Below are 27,303 nucleotides of genomic sequence, written 5' to 3'. Positions count from 1 at the left end.
GGAACAGCCCCGCCCTTTACCTAACCCATTGTCCGGGCTCATATCCTGGAACCCTGAGGCATCCACCTGGAAGAACAAGAGACTAACCCCTCCACTATCCCCTCACAAACCCCAAGTTTTTTCTTTTAAAAACCTCACGCCTGCCTTCCCCCAGTGCTGAAGTCAGACCGCCTCTCAGCGCAGCATCAAGTAAAGGCATTTGGATCAGATCACCCAGTTCCTCCTTCTTCTATTTCTCATACATTTCTAACACTCCTCTGCTGCATTTTCCTCCAAAATATATTGCATTTTGTTTCCTTCACCAACACTTCTCTTGCCTTGGCCACCCCCATCTCACTCTTGGACCACTGCATGGCTCACTAACTGGTCCCCCTTCCCTCAGTCTTGCCCCCACTGAATCCATGCTTCACATTACTGTCAGTCTATTTTAACTGTGTGAATCTGATCCTGTCAGTACCCTGCTTAAAATCCTCACTGGTTCCTCTTTGCTCACATGATAAAATTGAAACTCCTTAGTATGTCTTACAGATTGGTTTACCATATGATAGGGTTACCATACAACCCAAACTAGGACACTTTCAAGAGTGAAAGGGGGTGCTACTAATAACTATGCTGGGATATTACATGCATGGTCACTCTACTTATGAGATCCTTTGATCTGTTCTCACTAGCCCCATTCCTCATCACAGCTCATCCTATGCCACCCCTACACATACATACACACTAGCCACATTCTTTTGGTTGTCCAGGTAAGCATGGGCTATTCTGTTTGCCTGAAATTCCCTTCTCTCCCCTCTATCTCTGGCTAACTTCTAATCAACTGCTTGAAGAGTAAAAATAATTTTCTCCAGGAAGCCTTTCATGACCCCCAACACTGGCTTAGTGTGCTCCCATCAGACCTTGCTTTTCCCTCATCTTTATCACAGAAAGTTGTAATGTCCTGTTTCCCCCTCTAGAAGAAAGTACCTCAAATTATACACTTATACTTCGTGCACTTTCCCTCTGATAATTGGCTACTGTGTTGTTACCCTGGCTACTGGCAGCATGCATAAAAGGGAAGGGGGACCTGGAGGACTGACAGGTGCTGAAGCTGCCAGTAATGCCACTTCTCAAGTCATTTTCCCCAGATGTCCTGGCTCTCCACTCTCTGCATGGCTCTCCATAGTGGCAGCTGGGCAGTAGTAGTACCAGGCCCCATGGGCTAGAGGGTGGGTGCAAGGAAGGGACTGCAGGGGAGTGTCCACAGCCAGGCTTCAACAGCTGGGCAGCCCTTCCCTGGATGCTCCTCCCCTGCCTTGCTGCAGGCCCTCCCGAACCTCACAGTCCCCACCCACTGTGCCTTCACAGGCCCTACCCCTCAAACTTTGAGGGTGAAGACTGAGTTGGGTGGTGTGCTTCCAGGCTAATTTATATGCTGGAGGTAAAAAACTTCTGTTCATTGTATTGCCCAAGTAAAATGATTGATCAAGCCTGGCTTGTTTTACATTCAAACCGTGAATCAAAACCACATGTGAGTGAACTCATGGAACTGTATGGGTGAAGTACCAGCTGTTGTAGTTAACTGAACTCAGTGTGGCTATGTAAACTTGAATATAAAAAATTGAGTCAGTTAAAAAACAAAGCAAGGCTGATGGGATTGGTAATAAGGCCTGTTGTCACACTGCACTTTTCATATATTTTTGCTTCAAAATGAGCTTCTTCTTCCTCTGTATTTAATTCTATAGTTGCTAACTGGACTATTTGAGAAAAAATATATTCAGGAAAAGAGCTTGGGAAAGGGAAATGATAGAAGAGTCTGACTCAGGTGACCAGTGGAAATCCTCTGGCTTCCCTTAGGGCATGAGGCAGGGATAGCAGGCTATCATGGAGGAGCGAACAATACTGTTGAGTAAAGAGGATCACACCCACATGGACTTAGCAAGAACAAGGAGCCAGCCGGGTTTCTGAGGCTCTGGGGCTGGTAAGGTTACCAAAGGATGGGATGGAAAAATCTACCCTGCCCCTTTGTTTCTCCTTCCCTTTCAATCCACAAGAAAACACCCAAGGGAACATCCTCTATGAGAACAGAGGGCCTAAGAAGCTTCATGGCAACATCTGCTTAGGAACATCAAAGGCTAATGGCATCCAGGTTTCAAAATAGAACAGTGGGGCAGAGGGGAATGGAAGGTGGTAGTCAGGAAGTATCTTCTTCCTCATGGCCAGCAATGCTGAGACAGAAAAGCAGTCTCAAGAAGTGTGAGGCAGTAGGAATCTGTCTAGCCCCTGCAAGCCCTGTACTTTGCAGTCTTCAGAGCCATGTAGAGCAGCAACTGAACAATCATTACTGAAGGTTTTCTAGGTCAAAGTAACTTCCTGAAGCTTGAAGGAAAAGACCATCGCTTCTTCATATTACTTTCTATATCCCTTACCCCATTTGATTCCACACTGAAAAGAAATGATAACCCCCCTTGCCCAACCAAATATACTAAACATGACTGCAAGTCACTTTCCTATTACCAGACTTAGGACACACTCTCAGAAACTAACTTTCCACTACAATTTTCTTCAGATTTGGTAACAAATTATCTGGTCTTACTTCTGATTTAACATCCACCCTTATATTTAGTCTTATCTGTAAAATAACAGATTTTTTACACAGAGGGTTTTTTTAAACACAGGCTTTTAACAGCATAAGGTTCTCTGAGGCAGCTGACATCACCCACCCCAGCAGAAAAATCCCAGAAAGAGCAACCTGAGAACTAATGGCAAGGCCTGATCCTAACATACATGTTTAGTACATGCGTTTAGTACAAGGGATCTGAGTATGCCCATTAACATCTTACCTCCCCTGCAGTTGTCCCACAAAGACCTAAACTTTGAAAAAGATGATTTAGAAGAAACGCTTGAACCAAGACTCTACGAAACATTGAGCTTTATCCATTATAATTTGGAGTGGAATTTGCTTCACTATTATACATGGAGTCTCAGACTGGTGAAAAAGTTCTACAAGGGAAAAACAGGTACCTAAATATAGCAGAAAAGTAAAGCAGGAGGGAAAATCTTTAGCTCTAGCACCCTTTGCCTTTAAACTGACTGTCATGACAAAAGCCACTTGTTCCAAGCAGCAGTGTCCAGGGACCAGTGAATGGTTCTGAGGGGTAGGTGACTGACAAGCATGTTTTTGAGTAATCACCTGCCAAATGACTAATAGGCACATGATTCGTCAATCCTTAGTCTGGAAATAAAGTGTGGATTAACTGTGGTGTGTGTTTCCACCCCATGGCCATCCTCCCTTCTCCCATTGGTAGCTATGAAGAGGACTGTATAGATGACCCTGGTAACCTGTTTCCATGTGATATTGAGGACTCCAAAGATGCATGACCATCCTATAACAGAACCTGTTTTAGTCATATTTTGCACTTGGTGCAAAAGGCCTTGTCAAGTGCCACAAAAGCAAATTCTCTGCAAAGGCACAAGGGCAAACGAGAAGCAGGGGAACCCAGGCCTCAGGACTCCAGAAGCCAATCAACTGAAGAAGCATCTGGCTAAAAGGCTGGAGGTTCAGACTATCAGTCAGAGGCTGGCTCCATTTCCTGACTGAATGAAAGGGCTCTTTCCACAAATACAGCACTTACTCCCTCAGTAGTCTCTAGTCTGAGTGGTGGGCCCTGGGCACTAGTGCAGGGCTTTCTTCCTTCATCTTCATTTTAGAAGTTTGTGGGGGAGGTGCCACCAAGAAACCAGACTCCTTTCCTGAGGCCTCTACCTCCCCTATAATCAAGAGCTACTAAGGAGATGGTGAGAGGGCAGGTCAATGGGAGATACAATGCTTTCTTAAGGAATTCCATGCTTTTCATGATCCTGATGACCCTCAGGTTAAGGACTACATAAATGAATGGGCTAAATAACCCCTTAGCAGAAAGTGCTTTCACTTCAAATCTGGAAAAGACTTAACAGCCCTAATTTAAGGTGAAATAAATATTTTATTAAGGCATTAGCTTGGGGACTCAATGAGCTTAACCTTGGCCTAACTAATCTCCTTTCTGCTGGTTCTGAGGGTGGGAGGAGGTGAAGGAATGTGAAATACAACCTGGTGATGCTTTTTGCTCAGAGACAATCATGTAGCTCTCCTGGGCAGTTTCAACTGCTCTCTCCCTGCAGTTCCCTTCAGCTTTGGTGCTGCCTCCTCACAGCTCAACAGGTCTGTTCCTGTTCCCCAGTGAAAAATCACTTGCCATCCAGGACACTTGGGTCTCTTCCACGGGAGAAAATAAGAATGGCCTTTGAGGTGATTAGGGCACTTTGCTAAGTGTCACAGCAAATTGAATATCGACCTTCTCCCAGGCATAAGGTTCAAAAATGGGGACTGAGATCCTTTCTTGAATGACCTCAAAACCTCATCCAAGGAACTAGATTAACCAAGGGTGCCCACAGTAGAGGCTTTATGTCAAAATATTGTGACATGGCCAAACCTTGACCAACTGATCCAATACTTTAGGAAATAGCATAATCAGCAAGTTATGGCATCGATGCTCCACATCAGCTTCTCCCAGAGCAAATATTTTGGGTGAAAATAGGGCTAGAATCATAGATCACTTTGCTCCATTCTGAATCACTTTTTTCAAAGGACTCGTTATAAAATAGGTATTCCAATACTCAACATAAATCAAATACAAAGGAAACAAAACCATACCCAGGATAAGTGAACACTTTTCATAAAGTTCCAGAAGCATGTAGCTCCACAAAATAAAAGAATGCCCTTATTTGATGATAAACAAAGTCACTTACAATTTTAGAATGTGTTATAATTCATTCTTAATTTTTTCATTTACCCTCCCCAAACAGTTTTTGTTTAGAAGGGCTGAAATTAAAAATCATATGTGTGTCAACTATTGATGTAGAAATATTTTTACTGTTTGGCAAAATTGGTTGAGAATGAATAAATTACAGAACCTATTCTCTTGCTTAAAGACCTAATTACTATCCAAATCCAGCAGGCATTAAACATCCTACAGTTGAGGTATAATGCATAGAATTACTATACACATGTAGTTCTATGTAAACTCAAGACATCCTAAGATCTTAAAGTTGAATAAAACTGCTGTCAATGTCTCCTCTTGGCTTAACACTGCAGCTAAATAATTTAGAAACAATAAATAAGAGCTATCATTGGGCAGCAAGGCACTTAAACTAAACCTTTGGCAGAGAGTGCAGTACAGATATGATATAAACCCACGATCACACACACAGATACTTTATTAGTTTCCTCTACAAGAGCTAGTAACATCAATCTTTTTAACAGAAAGCTCAAGTCATTGGAGGGGCCAAAAGATCTGAGGAAAGAAGATAAAAATTAAATACTTAAATTAATCAAAAGGCACTACAACACCACCTAGAACCTGCTACCATGGTGGTAGTGAGCTAAGGAAGATTAAGCTACAGAAAAATCATCTCATGTAAATGTTAAACAATACATAGCAAAAAGTGAGGTTTGCATTCCAGAAGACTATGGTAAAATGATGATTTGGGCCCAAGAGGGTATTTGGCCAGGAAAAGTGTCAAACCAAATGAAAAGAAACAGGTACAAAAGAGACTACACAACAGTTCCGTAACAGAGGGTGATGTATCAAGCTTTTTTCTTCCCAAGAAGCATCTGTTCAGTTGTGCACTGCCTTCCCTCAGGCCCCCACCTGAGAGCTAGATTCTGGGCTGCCTATGGGTCTTGTTATAATTTAGTATAGACCTTAGAGAACATGTCACATGTTACAGGCATGGGGGATTGGGTTGGCTTTGTTGCTAGTAGTTCTGAAACAAGGAAACCCTGAAACATTCATATGAAAGTAGTCTGAGCTTCCCCAATCACATAAACGTCCCCACACAGTACTCTTCAAAGTCTGAAATCCTGCAGTTGAGCTATAGTGAAAGTTTCAAGGCTCACAAAATCAAAGAAGCCAGAGTGAGACAATGCAGGTAGGAAATCCGAGCAGTTAGTCTCTATCTGTCTTTCCCTAATTTTAGAGAAACATTAATATACCTGGCATGGGATGTAGAAAGCTATTGGAGCAAGCTGGGTCTTCTGCTGAATTTTTCATTGAACACCAAGGGAAAACAAGGGTCGGGGTTCACTTTATTTTTTAAAAGCCTCAGAAGTTATTCTATTATAAAGGGACATGGCTAAACAGGTAGGAAACAGATTCCCCATTGTGAGTTCTCCTGATGGCTTCTGCAAGGATCATGGAGATGTCGATCACCTAGAAAAACATGAAAAACACCAGGTTAGTATCATGTAGATAGAGATGACTGGCCAATTTGCAGACACTGATGAGTATCCTAATGACAGTCCTTCCTCTTAAATTGCTGCACTGTGTTGTTCCCCTCATGAGCCTGCACCCAGCTATTCTTCATAACATTTTTAATATAACCACATAGGGCAGAGTTAAAATGCTTATTGAGGAAAATTTCTGACTCAGACTCACCAAGATGGTGGTGGGATACATTTAAATTATTTTTAGGAATGAATATTTAAGCTGAAAAATAATCCCTTAAGAATAATATCAACCCCCCAATTCTACATATTTCAGAAAGCTAATGGATTATTGTATAGATTTTAAATTAAGCAAAGGCCTTCTCTTTTAGTGTAACAGCATTCAAACTTGAGGACTTAACAATTACTTGGGGAATTACTTAAAAGTAGTGGTCCCAGTACCTCTGGTTTTCTAGGTCTTAGATGGATTAAAGGAAACTGGATTTTAAAAAGAACACTAGTTTGATTCCAGAGCAACTCTGAGAGACACTGGAGTTCTAAGGAATAAACCTTCAGTTTAAAGGTTTCACATTAGGTCTGGGGGGGCCTATAGTTAAGAGTGACATACACACAAACTATAAAACACAGACTTGCAAACTTGAGTGAGCATCATGGTCACTGGGAGAGTCTGTTAAAATGTAGACTCTTGGGGTCCATCCTTCAGAGATTCTGAGGTCCAGGAATCTGTGTTGTTGTTTTTTTTTTTAAGATTTTATTTATTTATTTTAGACAGAGGGTAAGGGAGGGAGAAAGAGAGAGAAACATCAATGTGTGGTTGCCTCTTGCACACCCCCAACCAGGACCTGGCCCGCAGCCCAGGCATGTGCCCCGACTGGGAATTGAGCCGGTGACCCTCTGGTTCACAGGCTGATGCTCAATCCACTGAGCCACACCAACCAGGGCAGAATCTGAGTTTTTAAGCATGGGATTTTCTATTCTTGGATCACAGATCCTGATGACACACTAAATCCTTGAGTGAAAAGAAGGAAACCTTCCAGTAAATCCAACATATATAACCACCTCCTGAATACTTACTGGAGTTTTGTTTTGCAAGAATCTCATCCTTACCTGTATTTTGGAGCAATGCTTCATCTTATCCTCCTGAGGTATGGTATTGGTGACCACTACTGCTTCAAAACATGCATTGTTAATTCGAGAAATGGCCGGGCCAGAAAAGATTCCATGAGTCAAGATAGCATAAACTCTGGTGGCTCCAGCTGAAAGAAGTCTATAGGAAAAATCAGAGGTGATTCTGATTAATTTTACTTGTCACTATAGTACTTAACCTAGGAAGAAGTGATTTATTAGTCAGCTTGGGTGCCATACCAGACTGGGTGGCTTAAACAGAACTTTATTTCTCATAGTTCTGGGGGGTGAAAAGTCTAAGATCAAGGTGGCAGCAAGGCAGGTTTCATTCTGAGGCCTGTTCTCTTAGTTTATTGGTGGCTGCCATCACTGAGTGTTCACATGACCTCTTTGACTACTTTGACCTTCACATGCATGGAGAAGGAGTGGGGAGCAAGCTCTCTGGTCTCTTCTTATAAGAAGGGCACTAATCCAGTCATAAAGACCCCCACCCTCATGACTTCATATAAACTTAAATACCTCCCAAAGATCCCATCTCCAAATACCATCACACTGAGGGGTTAGGGTTTTAATGCAAAAATTTTAGGGGGCCACAATTCAGTCCTTATCAAGGGGAGAGAACAAGACTAACAATTTATCTGAATGGGTTTGGATTCATATAAAAAGACTGTGGCAGAATGTTGCAATCAACAAGATCCATCACCCCTTCTTTCTGGGCACACAGATGGACTACATTTCCCAGCCTCGCACAGTTAGGTGTGGCCATGCAACTTTAATTCTGGCTATCAAAATATGGGTAGCTACAATGTACACCACTTCTTGGCTGAGCTTATAAAAATCTTCTATGGGTAGTCCTGGCCAGGTGCTCATTTGTTGGAGTATCATCCCATACAGCAAAAGCTTGCAGGTTCAATCCCTGGTCAGGTTGCATACAGGAGGCAACTGATCGATGTTTCCCTCTGACATCAATGTTTCTCTCTCTCTCTCTCTCTCAAATCAATAAAACATATCCTTGGGTGAGGATTGAAAAAAATCTTCCATGGGTAATCATTATTCCATGCTCTTTCCCCTTTCTGGTTGGCCAAAATGGAAATATCTTTCAAAGTAATCTTGGAAGCTACATGTTAAAGATGCAGTGCCATATGACTGAAAGAGGAATACTCACATTGGACTATGCCGTAAATGAGAAAGAAATTTTATCATGTTAAGCCACCAACATTTCAGGGAGTTGAACTATTATAGCAATTAGCATTACCTTACTAATACAAAGAGACAAAAGGAAGTTTATGAATATATACTCCAAGATAAAAATCAGGACTCATCTAGCACACAAATATCATTTTAGCACCCATTATATGCCAGGCCCTGTGCAAGGCACACTCAGAGTTTTAAAAAAAAGTTATGACAGACAATGCTATCCATAGTGGCTTGGACTTCACACAGTGAGAAGCCACTTAAGGTTTTAAAGGTGAGGAGTGGTAGAATCAAACCTTAGTTTTAGGAAGACTAGCAAGTAGGAAGGCAATGTGAAAGATGGACTGGGGAAGTAAGAGACTGGTGACTGGTAGCAGGGTGAACAGAGGGAAGGCAATTTAAAACAGGCAAGAGACGAGACGTAATACGAATGAAGGTAGTAGCAGCTAAAATGGACAATCAAGAGGGAAGACCAGGGTTTCTGGCTTATATAAAATATAAGTGAGAATATTATTTCTGCCTGCTCAGGCCTATGGAGTTCCATTTTAGCTCGCTAAAACAAACAAACAAAAAACAATCAAAAGTATTCAGAGCAATGGCAAAATCTTGGAAATACAGTGATAGTTACACTATATATGATCTATACACTACATACAAAATAGTCAGAAATATATGATGTATCTATCTATCTATATACATATATATGTATATATAGATACATATGAATGCAGCTAATACCACTGAATTTTACACTTAAAATGGCCAATGTTATGTTATATATAATTTAGCACAATAAAGAGAAAAAACACACTAAGGAAATTTGTGGGGGAGGGGGAAGAGTACTCATCAACTTATACATATTGAAATGCAAGCCTAAGGTGAGGAAAAATTCCCAAAGCTAGTTATCATCCCTCCACTCAGTTTCAGAAAAAATCAGCAGGCTTAAGGCATTCACATAACAGTCAGCTTTTTACTTCTAACCACGGCCCTACCGCTTGGCACTCACTTGTCAGCTGCATGGCAGATTGTGCCACAAGTGTCAGCCATGTCATCCACTAGAATGGCCACCCGATCCTTCACGTCTCCCACCAGCACCATGCGGTCCACTTCATTGGCTTTCTTCCGTTCTTTGTGAATCAAGGCAAAGTCAACATTCAACCGGTCTGCAATAGAGGTAACTCTGCAAAACAGGGTATTTGCAGTTGAAACCTGGGTATCTGTGGCTCCTAAGACAAAAATAAATGGACTAAAGAATGAACTTGTTTTCTGGGGAAGAATACTCCTTGAAATTAGTTCCCGAGGATGGAAGAAGGCAATTATTTTTTTGACATCACAAACTGGGTTTTATAAACTAATGTCTCTATATCCTGAGAGTAGTTTATAAATGTATCGGTCAACCTTAAATGCATTCTGGATTACAGTAGGGGCTAGAGAGACGTCCTCACCAGTTCCAGGAAGTGGTATAATGCTAAGGCACATTCATTTAATGGATTAGCAGCAGAAGGGGAGAGAGAAGACTTGGTTAACTAATGGCAGGAGTGCAGACTGTCCCAATTTGACACGTGGATATGGTAAGAAGTGAACCTGAACCTTGCTGGAGGACAGCAGTGTTCAGCCTGTTCCAATGCCCGTACCCTCATCACACTCCCCTCAGGGATGCAAACTATCAATGTCAACTATACCGGGACACCAACCTTGGGAGTTCCTTTAACAACTCCTAGAAATAAAGTTACATTCTAATTAAGCAGGCAAACTGGACACCTTGCTGTACAAAGTACCTCCAAATCAAAACAGGATTCTTTTTTTTTTCTTTTTTTTGCAAGATAATAAAAAGCAGACTAAAACGTAGGATGTAAGACAAATCTGTCTGGTGATAAAGTGCCGTATTATTCACTCAATGTACTGATCCCATCAGAATATTATGCTCTGTTTCCCTTGTGACAATGGTCACATATCTGAATTGGTGCTATATTGGGGAGAACCTATAACCATATAATAGAGAACACACAAGGTTTGAACCACAGATAGGCAATATTTGTACACTGATCTAAATGAACCACACCCTGTGTTCATTTTACTATTACTGAGTGGGCACAGAACATTAAGACTAACCACTCTGCTTGGAGTGATTACTTATCCAAGGCAAATGCATGATAAATTAGTTCAAGCATCCCAAATTGTCCGTACAAAATAGCCAACAAACTCAGTGATTAATATAGCATGAAGGGCTAGAAAAAGTCACTCCCTATGCCTTTGGAGGGGAGAACCATGTGCAAGTCATAACTACAGGGATCTCTCCCTACTTCAAAAATCCTGCCAACACAGAAGTGACAGCCACTCACTTTGAAACCCCTCCTTCACTATAATAAAATTATAAATAAAAACAAACACGTAGCAATAAATCATCTATTGACAATAAAAGTAGTTTTTCAACTTTGGAAAGAAAATCCTGCTTGATTATTTATTTCAAATGTGACTATTTTCTAAGTCCCATAGCAAGATGTGAAAACAATATACAACAAGTTAAGACAAGTATGACAACTACCATTAGGGGATATTGTTAGGTTCTATATCTAGTATTCCAGAAGGTAACTGGCGATTACATGAGCCTGACAAAACCATACATCTGGCTAAATAACAGAACTCAAGTTCTCAGCTTATCAGTACTGTTGAAGTAACTGAAATAAAGAACTTGTAGAAACAGTCATTGAAGATTTGAAGGCTATTAAAGAGATCTGAATTAGCTTTTCCTAATCATCTGTGTTTTGTAGCTCTTCATTCTATTTCTACAACAAGAGCATGTGTCTCACTTTTGAATGCATTACTAACGAGTGACCCATTAAGGAAATCAAAAGCTCTTAGTCGGCACCATTTAAGCTATAAAGCACTACAACCGGCAATCCCTGGCAGTTTGTTTAAAATGTTAAGGTCTTGAGTTTAAATAAAATTGCCATGCTTAATTTTCCTTCCTGCTTAATACTTTAATTCAAAGGATCAAAATGGTCTAACCAACAACAGCATTAAGAACTGTATAAAAACTTACTTGTCTATTATTATGTGGTTTGACAGCAGGTGCCACTCATTTCAAAACTGTATTTCCTTCCCTTTTTAACAGGCTTCTATCAGTGTTGTTAGCCCCAAGTGCCAAGTTACTAATGGGTTACAGTAATGCCCACAACACCAGAATATTTAGGGCCCCTCTGCCGCTGTCTTGTCTTTTAGGTAGTGACTCAGGCCAGGAGGAGGAGTAAAACTATATCCAGCCTATGTCCCAGCTATCAGTACATCCATTTTGAAGTACTTAAAAACTGCCACTTGGATAAAAGAAAATGACTGTCTGACAACTTTCTGGGAAAGATTTTCCCAGTACATTGATTTTTATTTTATTTTTCCCAATACGTTGAGAATAATATGAATTTCAACCATACCTCTTAGCTCCCCCAGCATCAGGTGAGACAATAGTGCAGTTCCTCCACTCAGAGATGTTCTCCCTTATCCACTTCAGGACAGCTGGCTCTGCATACAAATTGTCCACAGGGATATCAAAAAAGCCCTGTAGAAAGGAGCTAGGTCAGTTTTGCTTCATTTTCCTTCTCTTCCATTTATTTATTTACTTTAATTGAATGAACTTGACATGTAACATTGTGTGTGTGAGTCTAAGGTATACCCTTCTCTTTCATTTGTGAATGACTAACAAAGAGAATAGTGACTTGCCCAAAGAATACCTTACTGGAACATTCAGACTGATTAGAAGGTATGCTCAGTGTGGGGGACTGTACAAATGGCCTCTTCAGATCCAGGCTGTGCAAGAGAGCCCAGCCATGATAGGCAAAGCCAGCCCTCAGCTAACCCACAACTGACCATAGGTACATGAGGGAGCCCTTGGGAAAAAATGGCCAAGTTCAGCTGAGACCAGAACTACCCAGCCAATGTGCATAACTCATGAGATAATAAAATCCACTGCTTTATGCTAAGGAGCAAAAGCTAACTGGTAAACCATTTAGAGATGCTATAGTATATAAACTTAGTGGAAGGTATTTATAATAAATTGTCACAGAAAGTAACTAGAAGCCAGATCTGTGTTCTAATATTACTTGCCACAGATTAATTGTGTTGTTCAACTAATTTGTTCCTCTTCTACAAAATGGGTATAATCACCTCTCCTATATACCTCAGTGGATTGCCATAAGCCTCTAATTACAATGATTTGAAAGTCTCTTTAAGAAGTATAAAAAGTGGATGGGGATATAAGGGGACTAAATGGTAATGGAAAAAATATAATGAAGATTATATATTTAAAAAAGAAAAAGAAAAAAATAAATAAAAAGTATCAAAAGTACACACATAAGGTAGTATTCTGCTCCCCTTACTCTGGGTTTATGCTAGAAAATAGGTTCTAATATCTGTGGCTCTAAATTTCATGATGACAATAACAACTCCCACTTACTTGGTAACTGTCACGAGCAGGCATTATACTATGAATTTAATGTGTTACTTAAGAATCACAATAGCAAAGCAGTGTATATTCAGAGAAATTAAATAACCTGCCCATCATTACATAACTAATAAGTGTCATAGCCAGTATTTGAACTAGGTCTGATCCCAAAGCCTATACTCTTCCCAGAATACATGACTCCTCCCTTTCCAATGACCCCAAGTGACTAAGAACATGAACTAAGCTCAATATGAGGATGTTTAAAATACTGTGAATATCTAGTTTATTTGAGCTGTACTTGGGGAATATTTTGCTCTCTACAGACTTCAGCATTATCAGTCCTCTTCCCATTCTAACCCCTAAAAACCTAAACTAATGTTTAGCTTCCACTGATACCTGAATTTGAGAAGCATGAAGGTCCATGGTGATAATATGATCTGCACCTGCTACGGAGAGCATGTTTGCAACAAGCTTGGCTGAGATGGGAGCCCGGCTCTAAATGGAGGAGACAAAGGGAAAAAAAGCCAATTTCAGAAGCAATTCATTTGCACAAAAAGCATTTATTTATTCGGTACTTACTATATTTAAGGCACTCACCTACCAGGAAATTCAAAGAAAGTGACATGGCCACTGACTTCAAGTAGATGACAATCTAGCACAAATATTAAGTGGAATGTCACTTTTCCAACTTGGGATACATGTTATATGACAGGAAACACCTTCCTACCTTTCATTTTCTTAACGCACATATTTTCAACCTAGTCAAGTGTTTCCAATGCTTAATTTAAATTAGGAAGATTTAATGTTCTTCGAGACATTGTTATTAAAATCTCTTAACACATACATACTCAAACCTGTATAACATCTAACATGTCATGCTATAGTTTATTTTGTAAATTATACCACTCCCTTACTCATCCAAAGGTCAACCTTCCAGCAACCTCAACCCCTTAAATAACAGGTAAATACATCTGCTGCACTGTAAAATGGCAAAGTCCATGCCCTTTACTCTATACTCTACTACAGGGGTGTCAAACTCATTTTCATCAGGGGCCACATCAGCCTCACGGTTGCCTTCAAAGGGCCGAAATAATTTTAAGACTGTATAAATGTAACTACTCCTTAACTGTTAAGGTGTTGAAATTACATTCGGCCCTTTGAAGGCAACTGTGAGGCTGATGTGGCCCCTGGTGAAAATGAGTCTGACACCCCTGTTCTATTGGAATAAAAATATTTGGCCTTTCCCATGCACTGTATGTAAAAAATTTTGGGAACTGATTACAATAGACAAAACAGACCCGCAAAGTTTTATGTATATACCTTATTCCCTAATACACCAGATAAATAAGGCAAGGGGTATGTGTATGTATAATGAGAATAGACTTCAAGTTTTATGAAAACATCACAATTATAACACCAGAAGGGTCCCAGAGGATCTATAATAGTTTAAAAACATATTCTACTCCATGGGAGCTGGTGCTTAGTCTTACTGATACAATTAAATAATAGCAATGAACTAACGAAAAGTCACATATGATGACTAGAATAAAACATACGTACTACAAATGTGTTGCTTTATACAAACCAATCACATACCAATTGTTTTAAACATCAGGTAATGCCTAAGAGAATGTGATTTTAAAATACCCTCTAAATACATATCTGATGATTGAGGAAAATTTTTGTAACTTTGGACAAGTGCTCATGCTTCCCCTGACTAAAATCTTTGTTTTTAATCAAGGAGATTCTCCTCCTACCTTATCCTTCTTATCCTGCCGGGCATAAGGAAAGCACGGGATGACTGCAGTAACCCGGCTAGCTGAAGCAATCTTACAGGCATTAATCATGATCAAAAGCTCCATTAGATTGTCGTTAATTTCACCACAGCCACTCTGAACAATGTAGACATCCTCTCCACGTACACTTTCACCAATTTCAACGCTAAAACCAGAAAAGGACAACAAAAACAATGTATCTTAAAGCATCATATACTTCTATAGAAAGTAAGATTTAAAAAGCATAGCTTTCTACTAGTATGCTATGAATAGTTTACAGCTGTATGCGAACACCATTCGCCTCAAACTTGTAACAGAAGCAGTTTACTGCCTCAGTTTACTCTACTGCACTATACAAATATTACCTATTTTTACATGGGACATGACATGAAAAAGATTGGCTAAAGTACTCACAAGTAACTGAACCATAATTTTATTTCAGGTACAAGACATGTGAATGCAAATTTGATTTTAATTAATGTATCCTTCATTTCTGACTGGATGTTTCTTATGCTGCTGAGGTCCCCACTAAGTTTCTTAAGCATCTTTATAACCAGTGCTTTGTACTCTGCATCTAATAGGTTGCTTATTTCCATTTCATTTAGCTCTTTTTCTGGAGTTTTGATCTGTTCTTTCACTTGGGCCATGTTCATCTCCTCATTTGGGCAGCCTCCCTGTGTTTGTTTCTATGTATTGGGTAGAGCTGCTTTGACTCCTTGTCTTGGTAGTGTTGCCTAATGTAGTAGGTGTCCTGTAGGATCCAATGGCACAGCCTCCCCTATCACCCAAGCTGGGTACTCTAGGCATGTCCTTCATGTGGGCTGAGTACACCCTCCTCTTGTAGTTGAGCCTTGGTTGCTGTTGGCAGATCAATGGGAGGGATTTACCCAGGCCAGTCAGCTGCAAGGACTGGCTGGGACCACTGATCAACAACTTCAGCTCTCCAAGGAGGATCAGCTGTGCAAGGGCAGGGTGGTGGTGCTCCAACGTGGTCTGTAGCTGTCCACTGGGTGTGCAGGCTCTGAGGTTTCCCAGGTAGTACAGGCCAAGGTCAGCCCCCACCTTTGTTTTGCCCAGGACCATCTTGCCTGAGATATAAAGCAATCTGAGATGGCTGCTACTTATACTGGACTTGGAGATTCCCAGGCAAAGCCAAGCTGTGAATCTAGGCTGGCTGCTGCTAGTCCTGGGACTGGGGCTCACTGAGGCCAGCTATTGCTTATTTGATAGGATTTAAGTTGTGAAGCATGAGCCAAGACCAGCCATTCATATGGAAAAGCAGCTGGCATGGACCATAAGTTGGGTGGGGTGGAGTCTCTGGAGATCTCCAAGGTGGGTCAAACAGTGTGAGCCAAGTTGATGGAGTCTCAGCTATGGCATCAGCTTGCTGGCTGTGTCAGGGGAGGGTTTAGAAAAGGGACAATGGCCTCTGCTTGCCTTGATGCCAGGCATTTCAGCTTCTCCCTGTATACCACTGGTGCCTTTCAAGCTACCACTCTGGTGCTGGCCCAGAGTGAGTGAGCTCAGAGGGAGTGAGTCTGAGTAGATGAGTCCGTGTGTGGGTTCTTTAAGAGCAACTGCTTGGAGCTCCAGCAGTTTCTTCCACTGACTCAATCCCTGCTGGTTTTTGCAGCCAGAAGTTGTGAAGACTTATCTTCCTGGCACTGGAACCCTTGGCTAGGGGGCCTGATGTGGGGCAGGGACTCCTCACTCCCGAGATTTCCCTCCCGAATTTTTATCCACCACACCTGGGAGAGGGACCAGTCCATTCCGAATCTGCACACCTCCTACTAGTCTGGATGGATGTGGTTTCTTTTATTCCATAGTTGTCAGGCTTCCATTCAACTAAATTTCTGATGGTTCTGAGTGATGGTTGTTCTATATTTTCATTGTAATTTTGATCTGGTTATACGAAGAGGTGAATGAACCATGTCTGCCTATACCTCCATATTGACCAGAAGTTCATGAATGCAAATTTGATATAATATCTGTGACTATCACAATCCATATATAATAAAAGTAGAAAGATCCTAAGGACTGAATCACTACTATTCCATAAAGACGCCTTCTACAGCAAACAGTACCAAATCTACCATATTGGCCAGTTCACTCAACAAATATAAATTGTTCCATTGTCAGTCACTGTGCTAGGCACCAGGCACACAACAGAGAATAAAACACATGCAGTCCTTACCATCAGTCTATGCTAACTCTACTATGGTCCAATTAGTAAGTCTTTTTTAAAAAAATCCCACAGGAAGTTACTCTAACTTTAGGGTACGGCTATCTTTTACCATAAAGTGAAAAGATTAATATCTATACTTGGATTCTTACCAATAATAACTTATGACTTAAAAATAATAACCTCAGCCCTGGCTGGTGTGGCTCAGTGGATTGAGTACCAGCCTTCGAACTGAAGGGTCACAGGTTCAATTACCAGTCAGGGCACATTCCTGGGTTGCAGGCCAGGTCAGGTCCCCCGTAGGGAGTGTGTGAGAGGCAACCACACATCGATGTTTCTCTCCTTCTCTTCCTCCCTTCCCCTCAGTATAAAATAAATAAATAAAATCTTAAAAAAAAAAACCTCAGTAACACCTCAAAACACCATTTTTCCTACTAAATGTCTAGGTGGAGGTGTTTGTGGGTGCACATTTGGGTGTGTGTGTATAGTATATGTAGACAAGGCATAAATCAGAATGGTTGATGCCACCTATTGATCTAGAAAAAAACCTCAACACATCATTTCATTGCCAGAAGAAGCTAATATAGGTGATAATTACTATTTAATATCACTTCTTTCCAATCCCAGTAACAATGGAAAGGATCCTACCTCTAGAAAGAGTGGGGTTAGTTTATATAGTAAAGCAAGAAAAATAAAAGCAAAATGTAAAAAAAAATCAAACCAGAAACAAATCACCAAAATTTCTTATCACCTTATTTTTTTTTTTTTTATTTTTAGAGAGAGGGGAAGGGAGGGAAGAAAGAGAGGGACAGAAACATCAATGTGCGAGAGATATGATGTGGGAGAGATATATCTATTGGTTGCCTCTCATGTGCCCTCAACTGGCGTCCTGGCCTGCAACCGAGGCATGTGCCCTGGCTTGGAATTGAACCAGTGACCTTTTGGTTCACAGGCCACACCCAATCCACTGAGACACACCAGTCAGGGCTTATCACCTTATTTTTTATGCAATTGTTTATTGTATGTGTCCTCTACCAGAATGCAAGCTGTATGAAGGCAGGGACCAGATCTGTAATGCTCATCTGTATATCTAGCCAGCTGGTGTCAATATGACACAATGAATGAATGAATGAATGAATGAATACCCCCTAGGATTAGGTTGCCTCTTGGATCCACTCACTTTAGACAGAATATGAACCTTCTGCAGGCTTGCTTATTATGAAAATTCAAGACTGACTTTTATTGTCCCTTGAAAAGTAACCCACTTCACACTAGAGGCAAGTGGGTCCAACATATTTCTTCAAGAGGTTTTGATACATCTGCTCATATCACTTTGCAGATACTCAACTGACACTTAATTTTGGGTAGAACTACAATTTGATGGGCCCAACAGGATGTGATAGCTATAAAGAATTTTATGGTGGGATCCTGTAATAGTGATACTGAGCAAGATAATGAATATAGCAATTCTGTGGACCCAGCTGAGTTGACATCTATTTACTACCAATATCAGCCTTAAGAAACAACTGAATCTGTCAGCAATCTCAACTAAGCCAAACGCCAAAATTGATTTCTGAAGACATTATTCAAAATTCAAATTGACGCTAGCAGGAAGCCAGGGAAGGCTTTCTGGAAAAGCAACTCGCATGTTTCCCAAACTGTAGGTCCTAGAATGGCACTGTCCAAAATAGCAGACACTGACCTCATGGGATTATTGAGAACACGAAATGTGGCTAGTATGCCTGAGGAATTGATTTGAGAGGTGCTGTAAGTATAAAATATATGCCTTACTGTGAAGACATTATATACAAAAGGAAGTATATGTATCAATTTTTGTATGGATTACATGTTAAAATTTTAGTATTTTGAGTATTTTGGGATAAATATATTAAAATTAAAAAAAAACACAAATAGAACTAAATAATACTTCCCGGAGGTGAGCCTGTTCTGAAAGGTGAGCATTGTGCTACGCCCAAATAAGAGGCAGTGGTAGTTTAAAGGGACTTCTCCAATCTCCTTTACTTTACTAACACTCCGTGCTCTTTGAGAGGTTCGAGGCTAAAAGACTCCCTTGTACAACTCAAGGTCCTGACCTAGTACTTCAAGTATTTGAACAACTTCAAAACTCAAGAAATTCTTAATCCCATCCACAATCATCCCCCATACCTCACCTCCTTAACGAAAATCTCCATTTCCCTGGGGGAGAACAAAAGTCAGGCACATTGATTTCACATAAGAAGTCAACTGTGTCCTTCACATCTGGTATTGGGAGCCTATGGCTCTTGTTTCGGTCAAGTACACAGACATCTGTGCTGCAGTCACTTGCCAGAATCAAGTTGTTTGCTTAAGAGCTAGAGAACAGCAGTTTGACAATTGATCCGATATGTATTAGGGATGAGCTAATGATCTGTTCTAAAGTTTTCTTACTATCAAGACCAGGAAACAACATGCTTAGACCATGGTGGCTTATCTCTCTTTACAAATGTGTCAATTATCAGAGCCAATATAAAAAATACCACGACATTGCTTATATTGTCCATTACGTTACTTAGTATCATTACTTAAGAATCCTACCCGTAGATTAGAATTTTGTGCCTGGAAGTATCTAAAGAGTTTTATGAAAATAAAAACTACATAATCAATTGCATATACCTTTATCCCTTTGGCTGCCAGGGAGCCAAGGAATACAGTTAAAGTAACACTAAACTTCCATATCACTTTATGCCATATTCTTGGCACAATTACTATTGTCCTTTGTTCTGTAAGGCAGGGGTGTCAAACTTATTTTCACCAGGGGCCACATCAGCCTCGCAGTTGCCTTCAAAGGGCCGAATGTAATTTCAACTCCTTAACAGTTAAGGAGTAGTTACATTTATACAGTCCTAAAATTATTTCGGCCCTTTGAAGGCAACCACAAGGCTGATGTGGCCCCTGGTGAAAATGAGTTTGACACCCTTGCTCTAAGGGTTCTCACATATCTACTTAATGAACCTTTTGTATGTTGACTCTCATGAAACACACTTCAGATCCTTTCTTGAATGCGGGTAAAATATTAAAATTACCACTGCCAAGTTAAATATCAGAGAGCATTTGCTAAATACATAGCTTTAATAGAGGTGATTCCTTTAAAAATTATATTCAAACAGCACACAAGGTTTGAATAATAATTCTTAAAAGAATCACCAGCTCACCACCAAAACAATCACTAGTGTCATTTTGGTGTCTTTATTTGATGATAATCAACCAACTGTTAAGCCATTTCCCAAAGCTAAACTAAAGACTAAAACTTCCCCTCATGCACAGAAGGATGTTATAACCAGGAATGCATTAAAAACTTGAAAAGTTACTTAACTATACTCAAAATAAAGTGGTGCAAGGGAACTAGGACACTGCCTGTTTTACTGTGCATAACTCTTAATTTCACTAATGAAGACCAATCTCTTTCCTCCATAAGTATCATAGGGTTCAGACTTTCATAAAGCCTTACAAAGCTCATAAAGTACAGTCAGACTATAGAGTTTCATCAATAAATAGTTCAATGCATCCTCAAAATTATGGTTTCCTTTAAGTCTAAGAGATAAGTTAGGCAATGATGGTACAAAAGTTGTGCCTAAAACCTGTTTGCTCCTAACATAATCTATAGTACACAACTCTAGGGTCCAAATGGGAATACCTGGTTTAGTAATTTAAAGGCATGCCTTGTTCTTTCCCTCTAGCTAATGGTGTGTTCTCCAAATGTTTTGGGCCAATCTTTCTCCCAGCTGTTCTGGAGAGGCCAGATGACGACTGGCTATGTCCATCCAATAAGAAAACTAGCTTCTTCACCCTGTCCTTTTCTGGCCAAGATGGAGGTGTAGGTAGACACACTGTGCCTCCTCACACAAGCAAAAGAAGGACAACGACAATTTAAAAACAAAAAACAACCAGAACTGACAGAAAATCGAACTGTATGGAAGCCCGACAACCAAAGGGATAAAGAAGAAACATTTATCCAGACCGGTAGGAGGGGCGGAGACAGGCAGCCAGGGCAGAGAGGACTCGCGGCAAGGCAGTGGCTGGCGGCCCCTGCGGCCCCACATTCGCGCATAGTAAAACCGGGAGGAACGGTGGGGGAGCGAAGCAGACCGTGAAAACCTCTGATTGAAAACACCCGTGGAGGTTGAGGCGGCAGCAGTTGAAACTCCCAGCCTCACAGCAGAGTTTGTTGGAGAGACCCACAGGGGCATAGAGTGTGCACAAGCCCACCCACTCGAGAATCAGCACCAGAGGGGCCCAATGTGATTGTGGGTAGTGGAGGGAGTGACTGAAAACCAACAGAGAGTGGAGCAAGCGTCATTGCTCCCTCTTGACCCCTCCCCCACATACAGCGTCACAGCGCAGCGACCAGCGTTACCCCGCCCAGGTGAACACCTAAGGCTCGGCCCCTTTACATAACAGGCACACCAAGACAAAAAAAAAAAAAAATGGCCCAAAAGAAAGAACAGATCAAAGCTCCAGAAAAAAATAGAACTAAGCAACGAAGAGATAGCCAACCTATCAGATGCACAGCTCAAAACAATGGTAATCAAGAAGCTCACAGAATTGGTTGAATTTAGTCGCAAATTAGATGAAAAAATGAAAGCTATGCTAAGAGAAACAAAGGAAAATGTACAGGGAACCAATAGTGATGGGAAGGAAACCAGGACTCAAATCAACAGTGTGGACCAGAAGGAAGAAAGAAACATCCAACCAGAAAAGAATGAAGAAACAAGAATTAGGAAAAATGAGGAGAGGCTTAGGAACCTCCAGGACATCTTGAAATGTTCCAACATCTGAATTATAGGGGTACCAAAAGGAGAAGAGGAAGAACAAAAAATTGAAAACTTATTTGAAGACATAATGAAGGAGAACTTCCCTAATCTGGCAAAGGAAATAGACTTCCAGGAAGTCCAGGAAGCTCAGAGAGTCCCAAAGAAGCTGCACCCAAGGAGGAACACACCAAGGCACATCACAATTACATTACCCAAGATGAAAGAGGAGAGAATCTTAGAAGCAGCAAGAGAAAAGGACAGTTACCTACAAAGGAGTTCCCATAAGGCTGTCAACTTATTTCTCAAAAGAGACCTTACAGGCAAGAAGGGACAGGAAAGAAGTATTTGAAGTCATGAAAGGCAAAGGCCTACATCCAAGATTACTGCATCCAGAAAAGCTATCATTTAGAATGGAAGGGCAGATAAAGTGCTTCTCAGATAAGGTCAAGTTAAAGGAGTTCATCCTCACCAAGCCCTTATTCTATGAAATGTTAAAGGGATTTATCTAAGAAAAAGAAGATAAAAAATATGAACAGTAAAAATGACAGCAAACTCACAGTTATTAACAACCACACCTAAAACCAAAACAAAAGCAAACTAAGCAAACAACTAGAACAGGAACAGAACCACAGAAATGGAGATCACATGGAGGGTTATCAACAGGGGAGTGGGAGGGGGAGAGAGGGGGGAATGGTACAGAGAATAAGTAGCATAAATGGTAGGTAGAAAATAGACAGGGGGAGGGTAAGAACAGTGTAGGAAATGTAGAAGCCAAAGAACTTATAATTATGACCCATGGAGATGAACTATAGGGGGTGGGGAATGTGGGAGGGAGGCGGTGGCCAGGATGGAGTGGAGTGAGGGGGGGAAATGGGACAACTGTAATAGCATAATCAATAAATATATTTTAAAAAAACAAAGAGCACAGAATGTTAAGAAACACAAAAAGGAGATAAAGTGAATCTAAAAAGCAAGTGGTATTAAGAAAATTTCAAGAATTTAGACAGAGATGTTGGAATGTGCAAAATACATGGGGTTAACTAAAGTATACGTTCTTAGGAAAATCCCAGGCAACCAAAAAATAAAAATTTCCCATCTCTGCCTATCTAGAATAACCAAATAAACCAAGGTTTGATGAGAATCAAGTCAAAATTTTACTATATTCAAGTTTTAAAAATCAGACGAGATATTGTATCATCAAAAATTTTGAAGAAAAAATAACACCCAGAATTGGACAACTTACTTAATCTATGAATCTTAGTTCCTTCATTCACAAAACAGGGACAGTAAGGGTAACTCCTCATAGCAGTGTTGAGAGGATTAAATATGGCATGTGCATAAAGAGCTTAGCATTGGAACTAGCATATTTTAAGTATTCACTACATATTCATTATTATCAATATTGTTATTACTACTGGTGAGAGTGGAAATTGGCTCAACTTATCTGGAGGGCAATTTGGCAATAGTTATTCAAAAGCCTGAAAATGGTATATACCCTACCCTTTAACCTAATAATTTCCCTTCTAGGGATTTACCCCAAGAAAGTAATCAGAAACGGTCAAAGCTTTACATTCAAGGGTGTTCATATTAAAAGCATTACATCAAAATTGTAATTCCTAATAGGGACTTGGTTATCTAAAATTATGGTAAAACCCTAAGACAAACTATACTGTTTAAAGCCATGTAGACTAGATATTAAGGGGAGAAACTATTCAAAATATGTTGCTAAGTGAAGAAAGCTATGTGTCTTATATTTTTGAAAAAGTATATAAACACACACAAACATCTGGAAGGTCATACATCAAAAAATGAACAGTTTGTCTTGGGTGGTGGAATTTGGGGGGATGTCTTTTTACTCAACACCCTCTTCTATATTTTTCACATTTTCTGCAATACTATCACCACCCCTTCTTACCAACATTTATTGTGTTGGACAACGTCCTAAGAACTTCAGACCTATTTCAATCCTCAAAACAACTCTATGGGTAGATACTACTTTACAGACCAGATTATTGAGGTAAAAAAAAAGGCTAAGGATTCAAGTCCAGGTTCTCCTAGTCAAGGGCCTAAGTTTTAACCTCTTAACTACTTGTGTGTGTGTGATATACCACCTATATGTATGCATATTTCTTCAATAACTGGAAAGCAACGAACGATCCTGACTTCGAAGAAAAGCCACTCTGCTCAAAACAGCATCAACCCCTGAGATTCTGCGAAACTGAGAAATTTCAAAACTATCTGTCTCACTTGAGGATGGGCTCTATAGTTCCCCATCTGATGACCCACAGCACCCACTGAACTGCCCTGCCCATGATCTTTAGATCCCAAGAGTCAGACAGGGCTGCAGTTATCATTTCTACAGTGCAAAAAAGCCAAAGGTGCCCTGGCTGGTGTGGCTCGGTGGACTGAGTGTTGGCCTGCAAAACAAAGGGTCCCCGGTTTGATTCCCAGTCAGGGTACATGCCTGGGTTTCGGGCCAGGTCCCCGGTTGGGGGCACTAGAGAGGCAACCACACATTGATGTTTCTCTCCCTCTCCCCCGACCCGTCTCTAAAAATAAAAAACAAAATCTTAAAAACAAAAGGCAAAGGTTGGTTGGCGGAAAGCTCCATAGGTAACATAATTCGATTATGTTCAATGAGGATTTCAGAACATCTAAAAACCCAAAAAGCTAATGATTAAGCCAGAAACAGAGAGACCTAAACCGTCAGCAATTTTCCACATTGGGCTTAATCTTATCCAATGTTTCCACATATGTTACTGTGCAGTTGTTTAAAAATGAAATCAGGCCCTGGCTGTTGTGGTTTGGTAGATTTAGCGCTGGCCTGTGAACTGGCCTGTGAACCAAAAGGTCGCTGGTTCGTGGTCAGGGCACATGCCTGGATTGCAGGCCAGTTCCCCAGTTGAGGGTGTGCAACAGGCAATCGTAGATGTTTCTCTCTCTCTTTCCCCCTCCACCTCTCTCTGAAAATAAATAAATAAAATCTTTTAAAAATAAAATGAAATCAGTATTACATCTCAGAAAAGTAGATTGGGATTGCTGATAAATTCACATAAATCAATCACTAGAAAACTAAGTTGTTTTCTCCCTCCCCTGTCCCAATATAGCCTCAAGTTCTGGTGTGTTGCATTATGCAGAGGGTGAAGGCTTAACACAAGGAAAAATAAAGTCTCTGTATTTTTCCTACAAGCACAGCAAAAGGATTTAATAACCAAAGTTCTATAAGGGGAGCAAAAGAAAAATAAATAAACCTCTAAATGAAAATTATTCTTGTCCCCTAGCTATATTGCCACTTGGAAAGTTTGGTCATGTTTTGTCTTCTTTATTACAGCCCATGAGTCATAATGGTGTGGTCAAAGCTAAAGACAGCACCTTGGCTAGCCTCTTTTGACTAGGTATTGCATGGTTATAGATGGCATCCGTGTTTACACTATCATTTGCATCGCAACCAGTGGCACAATAATTAAGCATTCAGAAGAAAGCTGTCCACTACAGATGCATGCTTTTATCAGTAAGGTCTACAAAGTATAACAATTTTGGTAATAAGTTTAAAGAAAGAGAAATGGAAATAAAAGCATTTAGGACATGTTCAAAGCAATGTTATTTAACTAGTCATTAGGTCTGGTGTAAACTTTCCCCTAACAGATGACTGTAAGACCGTGAGTATTGCTCTGATGGATCAACAGGGTAACAACAAAACACAAAGTAGGTTATCAGAAGCAGTTGATTCTACCTTTAGGTGGGAGGGGTATGGAAAGGCTCAGACACCAAGTTATATCTAAGATGGCCTCAAGGTGCAGGACGAGGATGGAAGTGGGGGCAGGAGCAAGTTTAATTAGCAAGTCAATGAAAAAAAAATCGAGTTGCAATGCACTATTTGATCCACGTCTTCCACTGTTACCTTTCCTCAATTATCTTAACTTTCAAAACTGTTGACTAAATTTCCCACAGTGCCAAGAGAAGTGGACAAGTTCAGGATAGACTCTGCTACTAAAAAATAAGCTTTTGTATTATCTGTACCAGTTGCTGCTCTGCTGAATGTCAACAATTCCAGGATTAAGGTTCCCTAAGATTTTCTGGATGGCTCAAGCTGAGATGCTGGCAATCAGGATGCAGAGTTGGTGCATCAATCCCTACCTGATCAACTAGATTGAACGTAAGTATGGCTCCGAGTCTAAGATTGTAAAGATGTGAAAAGCCAACGCTTGCCAATCTAAGGAAGTCCTCAGTAGTCATTTTGGCGCCTTCAGCACATGTTCATTTCCCTCAATACCAAAGCCAACACAATTTCGAATTTAAAAACTGCTTCTTAGATTCTAGAAGAAACACCAGAAGGGTTCAGTGCATTCTCCCACTCAAGCTGGTCCAAGAGGTGAACAGGCAGTTGTCCAGCCTAGGTGGCTGCTCAGCGGTGAAGCGACAAAGCCACGTGTCCTCACAGCCAAGGCGAATCGTCTTTCCCCTCCCATCGCTTTGGGAAGCCACTATCCCTGAGCTGGGTCCTCCAGCCCTAAGCATTCAAACCCAGTAGCTTCGACTTAAACTCAATCTTGACTCCACCCCACTACACGGTGAGAGCCAATGTGACCCTCCCGCCAGAGGTAAAATAACGGAAACAGCCCGTGGAGCACGCTCGCCTCAAAGCTGACCCTTCCCCCAACACACCATTGCTCAGAATTCACGCGGCGGCCCCATTCCCTCTGCCGCCCTGCCGCCCAAGTATCGCTCCTGCCGCCCGGGCAGGTGGAGCCGGTGGGGGTCCCAACTTCGCCCTTACCAGGTTTCCTGGTTGCTGAATTTCTTAGTCACCACCTTGCCTAGCTCCAGGCCCAGGCGATCAGCAATTTTCTGGGACAAGTCCTGATGGGAGCTGCCGCTGAAGATTTTGATATTTGGCATCTTGGCCAACTACCCTAGGCACTCTTTGCTCAGCGATAACTGCTGCTGCCAAGACCCCAACCGAAGTCAGCCCAGAGACTCAGTATCAACCGCCGCGCTTAGCTACTCCGCCATCTTACGTTCCCAACCGGCGCGCGGCTCTAAATTGCCCGGGGCCCTGGGGGCGGGGCCAGCAGGAAAGTCCACACCCCGCCCGCCCCGATTAGCTGAGAGGCACAGAGGGGCAGGTCCTCGCTGTAGCTCCGCCTGCAACCAATACTTTCAGGTATTAGCTGGAGGCCATGAAAGGGGAGAGGCTAAGAAATAGCCCCGCCCCCTGTGGCTTGGCAGTAGCGGAAAAATCGCTAAAAAGCACTGAAACGTTCCGCGCTTGAATTGGGTGGAAGGATGCTAGTGACGTGTAAGATAGGTCGTTCCGCAAGCGGGAAATGAGCCACGGTCTTTTTTTCCCCCCTTCAGCCCCAGAAACTCAGTCTGGCTCTGGTTCACAGTTTCTTTTAAGAAAATCTGTTTATCAGGATGGCAGCCAGAGTTCGTCAGAATGAAGGGGAGATTTCTCAACAAGTTTGCATGTTCCTGAACACGAACGATTTTTATTTCTGTATGTGGATGGGGCAGGATTAAAGCACGTTTCCGTCACAGAGAGATACCCCTAGCAC

The 27,303-nt window shown here is 41.2% G+C and overlaps 1 protein-coding gene across 1 annotated transcript; it reads right to left on the bottom strand.

Annotated features, from left to right (window-relative positions):
• Positions 1 to 5,217: 5,217 nt before the first annotated feature.
• On the bottom strand, positions 5,218 to 26,784 carry PRPS1 (phosphoribosyl pyrophosphate synthetase 1). The gene is made up of 7 exons (XM_024551600.4): positions 26,523 to 26,784; positions 14,756 to 14,939; positions 13,395 to 13,493; positions 11,992 to 12,116; positions 9,570 to 9,743; positions 7,352 to 7,511; positions 5,218 to 6,230 (listed from the first exon to the last, which is right to left on the bottom strand). The coding sequence occupies exons 1-7, from the start codon at positions 26,642 to 26,644 to the stop codon at positions 6,138 to 6,140; spliced, it is 957 nt and encodes a 318-aa protein (XP_024407368.2). The 5' UTR covers positions 26,645 to 26,784; the 3' UTR covers positions 5,218 to 6,137.
• Positions 26,785 to 27,303: the final 519 nt, after the last annotated feature.

Source organism: Desmodus rotundus, chromosome X (genome assembly GCF_022682495.2).
Source record: "Desmodus rotundus isolate HL8 chromosome X, HLdesRot8A.1, whole genome shotgun sequence".
In the NCBI taxonomy this organism is placed as follows: Eukaryota; Metazoa; Chordata; class Mammalia; order Chiroptera; family Phyllostomidae; genus Desmodus; species Desmodus rotundus.
Note: the sequence above shows the minus strand (reverse complement) of the source record. Positions and strands in the feature narration are given on the sequence as shown.